Source organism: Cicer arietinum, unplaced genomic scaffold, assembly GCF_000331145.2.
Source record: "Cicer arietinum cultivar CDC Frontier isolate Library 1 unplaced genomic scaffold, Cicar.CDCFrontier_v2.0 Ca_scaffold_5741_v2.0, whole genome shotgun sequence".
In the NCBI taxonomy this organism is placed as follows: Eukaryota; Viridiplantae; Streptophyta; class Magnoliopsida; order Fabales; family Fabaceae; genus Cicer; species Cicer arietinum.
Genome location: NW_027339388.1, coordinates 1 through 8,650, shown reverse-complemented (window position 1 = coordinate 8,650; position 8,650 = coordinate 1). Strand labels below are relative to the sequence as shown.

At 30.2% G+C, this 8,650-nt stretch overlaps 1 protein-coding gene across 1 annotated transcript; it reads right to left on the bottom strand.

Moving 5' to 3' along the window:
- Nucleotides 1–1,079: 1,079 nt before the first annotated feature.
- Nucleotides 1,080–5,073, bottom strand: LOC101512081 (uncharacterized). The gene is made up of 8 exons (XM_027331478.2): nucleotides 4,790–5,073; nucleotides 4,614–4,690; nucleotides 3,780–3,882; nucleotides 3,460–3,557; nucleotides 3,127–3,257; nucleotides 2,938–3,046; nucleotides 1,563–1,754; nucleotides 1,080–1,433 (listed from the first exon to the last, which is right to left on the bottom strand). The coding sequence occupies exons 1-8, from the start codon at nucleotides 4,986–4,988 to the stop codon at nucleotides 1,095–1,097; spliced, it is 1,248 nt and encodes a 415-aa protein (XP_027187279.1). The 5' UTR covers nucleotides 4,989–5,073; the 3' UTR covers nucleotides 1,080–1,094.
- Between the last annotated feature and the right edge of the window lie 3,577 nt (nucleotides 5,074–8,650).

Sequence of the window (8,650 nt, the reverse complement as noted above, 5' to 3'; positions counted from 1 at the left end):
ATGCTCCAGCTTGAGGGGGAGTGTTAAATATTATAATGTAAATATTATATTATAGTAGATGAGTTGTAAGTATTCTGACCCGTTAGTATTACTGTAAATTAGGGTTGTTTAATACTCTTTGTCTATATAAAGAAATTTCGCTGTGTAGTTGAAACACACGGGTTATTCACAATATGTCTCTCAATACTCTGTATATTCAACAATAATGTTTCTAAATCGCTTCAAATGGTAATTGAAATATTATAAGATCATCTATCATGTCATTCTTTTAATTTTTTTTAAATTATCAAATATATGTTAAGATATAAACTTATCCCTCCAAAATCCAACTCTCAAACATACTCTAATAGGGCAGGGTTGGGTATTTTCCCTCCCAAAACCCTGCTCAGCCTCATTGGCAAATCTAAATAACAGAACAAACTGAAAAAAGGGAGATAGGACGTGGGAGATTAGGACATCAACGAGAATTGAAGAATGTCAGCAGTGAGATTAGGACATGTCACAATGGGGTTCATGTAGTATCGGCAATGACTACAGTATGAACTTGACAACGGCATTGACTGGACGAGAAATGAGGGCATTGACAGGACCAAAATCAAACGGAAATGAACATGAAAAACGCAAGCTAGAAAAGGTCACAAATATATGAGGCATTTAAGTAAACAACTTTAATCCACAAGCACTTATCATAAAAGAGATTATGTCATAAACGTTTAAATTCATAAAGCTATTAACATTTGGATATATGTGTTGAAAAGCTATTTGCACTCTCAACATTTGTTTCATTATAAGCTACGGATAAGCTCTGCAAAAGCTATTTCCATAACTTATCTTGGAGAGCTAATTAAAATTAGTTGAAAAGTGAAAACATCTTCTACATATCATAAACTATTTTTGTAAGCTCTTTCAAGCACTTGCACAAGTGTTTATGTCCTGAGATAAGCTCATAATAACCTTTTGCAAATTCCCCTCATAGTATAGGGTCGTGCCTGTTTAAAGTCTTGGCATCATTCATACTGAAACATTTATAATTGTAAATGCAATTTATATATAAAGGATGCACATAAAAGACAGATGGCTCCTCTACAAAGACATTAATGGACAAGATCATCATAGGTATTATGCATATGATCATGCTCAGAACATTCCATTTTTCTACGTTTTGTATGAAAAAATATGCAGTTCTCAAATAAAAGATAATATTTTCTTTGGCAACACATCACAAAAGTCACAAAGGGAAAAAATGCAAAACTATATATCAAATGCAAGAAATAAAGTGAAAGAAGATTTCCTAACCTGTCATTAATACCTTCAAGCATCACATACTCAAATAGAACCTTATAGTTGTGTTTCAAGCAAAGCTCCTCCCGAAGTGTCTCAAGAAGCAAGTCCAGTTTATACTTTCGATTTATAGGCATGATCCAGTTTCTTACCTGACATAATAGATTTGAGATTTTGAGTGTGACCAATCTTCCCTCTACTGTTCTCAGCTTTCCATGACTATTTCTATGTATGTATGTATGCTCTACCAACCCATAACAATAAAGGAACAATAACTTTACCTCATCGGTTGTTGCGTTCAAACTAACAGCCAACGCACAGTTGGATTCGTGGAGGAAACGTTTGAGCTGCGGAACAAGTCCACTGGTTGAAACAGTGACCTTGCGGGGGCTGAAATGAAGCCCTTGCTCATCCACCATAATATCTGCAGCTTTAATGACATTATCAATGTTTTGAAGTGGTTCCCCCATGCCCTAAGAAAAGTATTGCGGTTTATTAGCTTGTAGCTAACAAGGAGTCTTCCTCCGAAGCATTTAAAGGAGAAAAATGCAGAGTTAGAAAGTACTTATAGCTAGAAAATCAATATTTGTGAATTTGATTAAGATAAAAATGGGTACATCTAATATATACAATAAAGTTATGAAAATCCTCTTCTATAATTCTCTAATTAACAGTCATGACTATGCACTTTCTCCTCTAAAATACATTTCTCAACTTAAATCCAAATCCTATAAGAAGACACTACATCTGTAGTTTAAATTTTATCATTTTCTTCCCTTCCTCGTCTCTAGCATACATGACATATTAGTATGTATTAACATAATTGACAAGAGCTACTAAGACAAGCATATATCTATAATGAGACAACAATGAGAAAAAAAAAAAGTTAAATAAATTTAATGCTTAATAGTTGGAAATTAGAGGGTGTTGCTTTAATGTGTGTCTGTGTAGCAAGACCGAGTATAAATCTGAAATAGGTGCATTGAAACATATAGCTCTGAAGCCTAGAATAGTATGTTCTTTAAACTTGAGGTTTATTTAAACTTATAGCTCGAAGAGGAGCCTTGGCAGTTAGCACAACTCATACCTTCTTTAAACTTTATATGTTACTAGTACTAAGCTAGGCTTATCATAACTGTCATGTCTGCCTTGGCACAACTAGAACTACAGATAGGCTTCTGATAGGACCCCAAACCAGTCTCTTTAAGCTTCTAGTATAAAATCTTTAAACTTATAGGCTCAACTCTACATGTAGTTTAAACATATTCCAAGATAAGGGAGAAATGTCATATACTTAATGTAATTAACATGCTTAAATCTTTGAAAAGGCCAACAAGTATATGATTTTAACAAATCATAGTAAATAAAATATAAGATAATATTAATCACAAAATATATCAAGTCTATCATAAAAGGCCTGAAAAACTTTTTGTATGGCTTAAGTTTATAAGCTTTAACCTAGTTCATCAAGTAACAAGTTTGGCCTAACCTAAGTTTGATGTGGGCTAGGCTGAGCCCCCAGCGAGAGGTCTTACCTATTTAAACCCCTACAGACATAAGTGACATCTTATTACCTTGGAGCAAAGTAAGAGGTTTGATCTACACAGATTGTTGATATAGTAAGCTTTAGAATTCTCAATCCAATTATTGACATACCATAAATACAACATTGGTGATGGAACCAACTTCACTTGTGAATAGCCGTCTGGCAAAAACGGTCTGCTCGACTATTTCTGCAGCAGTAAGATGTCTCTTAAGACCCATTCTGCAAAATAACTTTGTATGATAAACTTGCAGCAAAAGTAAAACATGTTGTAACCAATGAATTGATCATTACAGGCTTACCTTCCAGTATAGCAAAATTGACAATTCATGGCACATCCAACTTGACTGGAAACACACACAGTAGTCCTGCCTCTATCACAAGGTATGATGACTGTTTCTATGACCATCCCATCATCTAACGTAAACAAAATCTGCAATCTCCTGTGAGTTTAAACAGTCAACAAGAAGATTCTCCAGAAATGCGACTAAATATAAGCATGCAATGCAAGTAATTTAGAAGCTAAAAGCCTCTTGTAACTTCCAGGTTGCATGTATTATTATATTAGATGGACTAAAAGATGCAAAATGTATATAATAAGAACTGAAAACAAAATAGAGAAGGATAATTTCAACCTTCCTAGTTCCATCACTCGCTGTGTGAATATCTTTCACCGCAAGTGCCTTGAAATCTGCTTTTTCACTCAACATCTTCTTGAAATCTTTGTTCAAACCTAAATCATGAAACATAAATAAAACTTCAGGAGTTATTAGTCAATTCAAATAACACAGTTCAAAGTTTATACCCAATTGTTCATTATACCTGGGAGAAGGATCTGAAACACTAGCGCATTAACATTACTGATCGATTAAACTATACTAGATACCATAATTACAAAAGCAATAGTATTTGCACAGTCTCGAAACTGTGAAGGATAAGATGAAGAAGAAATTACCTTCCAACTCATCAATCTGATGCGCCCAAATGTCATTTCCATACATACGCTTCCATAACATCATGGCCTGCCCTGGTCTGTATCCATGTGATTGAACCCATTTCTGTATCCATTGCCCACAAAAATAGGAGTGAACAAGTGGAAATCAAATACACAATTTTATATTTTATTTTATTCATGACATATTCAACATACATGACACTGAAGAAACAACAGAAAATGAAAATCCTAGAAATGAAATTAAATGTGTTCAAATCCTCATGACATAGATAGGAAATAACTAACTTATAACCACCACATTTTATTGACATGTAAAAGTATACAATTTTTTTTTTTGGTTTCCATGATATCTTTTCAGCATGGTTTTTAATTACGGTTGCATTGAGCAGAAATTACACTGTGAATCTTAATATTGCATAAAAGTGCGAGCAAATATGATTGATGTGGCCACAATTGTTGTTGCAATACTGTTGGATAGACTTATAAAACCATTAATTGCATACCACATTATAGAATAGAATTATACACAACACAAACATGAAGACTAACTCATTCAAGGATCTAGAGCACATTTAAGGACCGCCTCACCAAATAGTGAATTTCAATAAACATGAATTAGGTATCAAACCATAGACCACGTGTTTAAGGACCGACCTCTGATGATAACTCATCAGAAACCTAGTTTGTAACCGCATTTTAAAAATAACAAAAAATAAAATACTCAATTTTATTGAATCTCATAGTAAAACTAGTTTACACCGAAAGAAAATGTTCCCTTTTCTCAATCTTTTTTATTTAATGATGAAAATATATAATAATGAAAAGAAAGCATACTTCAAGTTCAGGGTAAGTCATCCCTTTAAGAAGCACTTTCGAACTTCTCGTTGAAACTGCAACGCCATTTCCATCTCCTGGATAAAACAAAATTGATAAATTAAAATAAAAAATGGAAAATGAAGTAGTAGAAGCGTTTATACATTAAAAAAAGATGAAACGGGTTGAATAGTGACCAGAATGAGAGAAGTTGAAGTTGCTGTCGGCGGAGAGAGAAGGAAGGGAGGAAACAGAAAAGGTGCGCCGAGAAATGAGATACGGCGACGTTTTGGTGAGAGAAAAGGGGATTATGGTTTTGTGAATGGGTGATGCAAAGGATAGAAAAAGTGTGGAGTTTGATACTGTACCCATCGCCATGCTCATCCAATTCCTCATGCTTTGTTCATTAGCTTACACACTCACACACCGCAAATCACACAATTCAATTGTTACTGTTTTCTTCGTTTTTTTTTTTTTTTTGAATAATTATTTGAGTAAACAACATTTAAATCACACTTTTTTTTTAACACAGAATAGACTACATAATACATAAACTTATTTATAAATAAACTGGCTTAATGTATGTAATTTATTTAAATGAAATCGAAAATAACATAAATGTGATTAGCAAAAGATGTTTAACAAAAAGTATTTAAAGAATTTATGTGCAATGTATTTTTGTTTTAAAATAGTTTTATATTAACATCTAAAAAAATCTCATATAAGAAGTTTATTTTTAATCATATTAAAAAAAACACTTACTTAGTTCATGGAGCTGTATAAGTATGTCATTTTAGTTCTTAAAATTTGTGAATAAGTAAAATAGTCAAGCTCTCAAGTTTATATTTAATAAGAAATTCATCTTTAATTTTATAATTTTGTGGTTTCTAACATGGTATCATTGTTTTGGTTATCATTCAAACGATACAATTGCATCGTAATTTATAGCGATTTTAAAGATAAATAGTTTTGAATGTGATAAAGAAAATTTCAATGAAGATGATAGAATGTTCTTCACAATCTTTCTAGCGTCAATTTAAAAAACACTTGCGTAAAGGATGACGACAAATTTATAAGTAAATCTTGTGATTTTGAATGTGCATTATTCTTTGATGCTCTATCATATGAGTCAAGAACCGACTCCATCAATTTTGTATTCTTCGCACTAGATCTAAGTTATCTTCCATATTTTAAGTTATAGAAGTTGATTTCTATCTATCGTATCAACATCAAAGACAATAGTTGAGCGTACTAATCTTATATATACTACATTTTTACCATATTAAAATATGGTGTTTGACTTAGTAGAATCCTCGTTAGTACGTTTTTCGTGTTTCTTTTCATCCTCTTGTTCAATTATTACTTTATCGCGACAAAATCAATGATAGGGTTGGCCTCTTGTTGGCCTTGGAGCTACTATTGAATACTAAGAAGATCAAAGATTAGAAATGGAGCAGAAAAAGAAAAACTTTGATACACTAACAATGAGTCTTTGCTTAAAGGTTCAAAATTGTTCGCATATATCTCAAGGGAACTAAGCAAGAACAAGATTTCAATTTCAGTTCAATCTTTGTTCAATTTTATAGTATATTACCATTTCATTATAATCCAAATTCATATTAAGAATTTTCTAACTATGAGTTTGTGGGTAATATTAGAAATAATAAAATCAGATATAGATAATAAGTTCATTAAGTTCTGATAGTTATATTTTTGTATTAGAGAAAATAAAGTTAGTAAGTTAGAGATAGTTAGTTTATTTAGTCTCTACTAGCTTTATATATAAACATTTTCATGTATTAATTCTTTTTGTATACTTTAATTCTAATATGAAATATTTTAAAGAATTTTCTTTTGTAACAAGCTTATTTTCAATATGAGATTTGTCTTCAATTCTATGATCTTATGGTTTTTAACAAAAATAGATAAAAATTATAGGTGTTTGAGTAAAAGTACCAACAATATTAAAAAAAAATCGAAAATAACTAGGTATTCCCATAGTTTGTATTTTCTTAACCCTTTATTTTTAATTTCAATTTAAGTTCTTATGTGGATGCTATTTAGACAACATTTTTTAAGTCTACATTTTCTCTGTATCATATTTTTATATCTTTAAATTTTTGTCATCTTCGACTAATAGATTTGTTACTTTTTAAATTTGTTCCTCAGCCCATATGAAGTTTTGTAAATGAATAATATTTTTCGATAGATTTCTATATTTATTTTTGTTTCATTTATTTCTTTTCATATTTTTACTTATATTTTCATATTTTTAGGACTCATTATTTTAAAATTTAAAATCTGATGGCCATACATTTGTAGAACCAAATACTATAATAGTTTCATTGTTGAATGAAGCTAGCTTTGGTCACGTAACAAAAGTTAAAACTTATAAAATTGATGTTGCATTGGTAATTTTTTTAATAGCAAGATGGAGATAAAAAAAAAACTCATGTTTTATCTCCTAACAGATAAATGTACCATAACGATCAAAAATGTTGCAATGCTATGTTTTTACAAACTTTAATTAATTAAATAGTATTAGTATTATTAATTAATTTTTAATATTTAATTATTTTAAAAAACAAATAACCATATGTGGTCGCATTCGTGTGTTTCTAATTTATCTCTAGTTATTTTATAGTGGGTGTAATACCTTAAGACATTGCTTTTTTATTTAAATTTACTTAAAAATGAGTGGGTGCAAGCGAACAAATTTTATTGGAATTTAATTACTTATACCAAATCCTTTTTAAGTAGAGGAAACTATTAATTGATGATTCAAAATTTTGAATGTCAAACAATTTTAAATCTTTAATTTATGAAACAGAAAATTCCTCCTTTAAATTAAATTGCGTCATTCAAAATATTTCATCTGTCAAATAGCTATTCAAAGTGCCAAAATATCATGTTAAATGACATTATGGCTTATCGATTATCCACGTTGATGACACGTTATATAGAACAATCTAATTCAATTTATGGAACATTTTGACTATATATTACAAATTTTAGTGAGTACTTTATCTCCTTATTATAAATTGCTGCATAATTTTCCATAAGCTTTTGCATAGAATGAGGTATGAAAATCTTGAATTGTTAAAATTTTCACTAAATCAGCAGTTTCTTTCTCATTTTGCTTTTGCTTGATAAAGATGATTTACACTAGCAAATAATACATTTCATGTTTCTAAACTTTAAACTCTAATCTACTAAACAAAATATTTTAATATTTCATTTTATTCACCAAATTTTGTTAACCTTTCTCCACCGACACTGTCATTCACATCTCTTTATCTACATCAACTCTTTTATTATTAAATAAACCTAATTTCTCAGCTACATCAACACACATAAAAAACCACAACAATTATTATTAATTATCTTACATAAATAGAGTCATTACATTACAATATTTTAAAACCATAACTTTAAATAAAATAATCCCAATAGAAAAACAGATGTGTTAAAAGAGGGCTTAACAAAGAAGATAAGTATATAAAGGTGTTAAATGAAATAATTGACCTTAGAAAAAAGACAAATAAAGAAAGGTCTTCATGGCTATTTATGCATCTACCAACTATGCCACTAGAAGAAGGTTATGGCAGGACCTTGGTTGGATTGGAGATTTCAACACTATCATGGGTGCTCACGAGTATAAATGAAACAATACTCCGTTCGGGTTATCCAATGATGATTTCCAAAAGTGGACTAATTCCATTGATCTCATCCACCTTTCCACTACAAGAGCTAAATTTACTTGGTCGAATTGTAGAAGGGATTTGACATGTGCATAGAAGAGACTTGACATCAATTTGTTTTCAGCAATGCAATAATGCTTATAACATTACTCATAGCACTACCCTTATTAGAAATAACTTAGAAATGAATAAAAGAAAGAGAAATATTAATTTTATTAATTTTTTAACTATTGAAATTGATATACAATTGAAAAACAATAATTAATATTACATTAAAAATTAAAAATAACGTTAGTTGTGAGATGAAGGGAATATATATATATATATATATATATATATATATATATATATATAGAG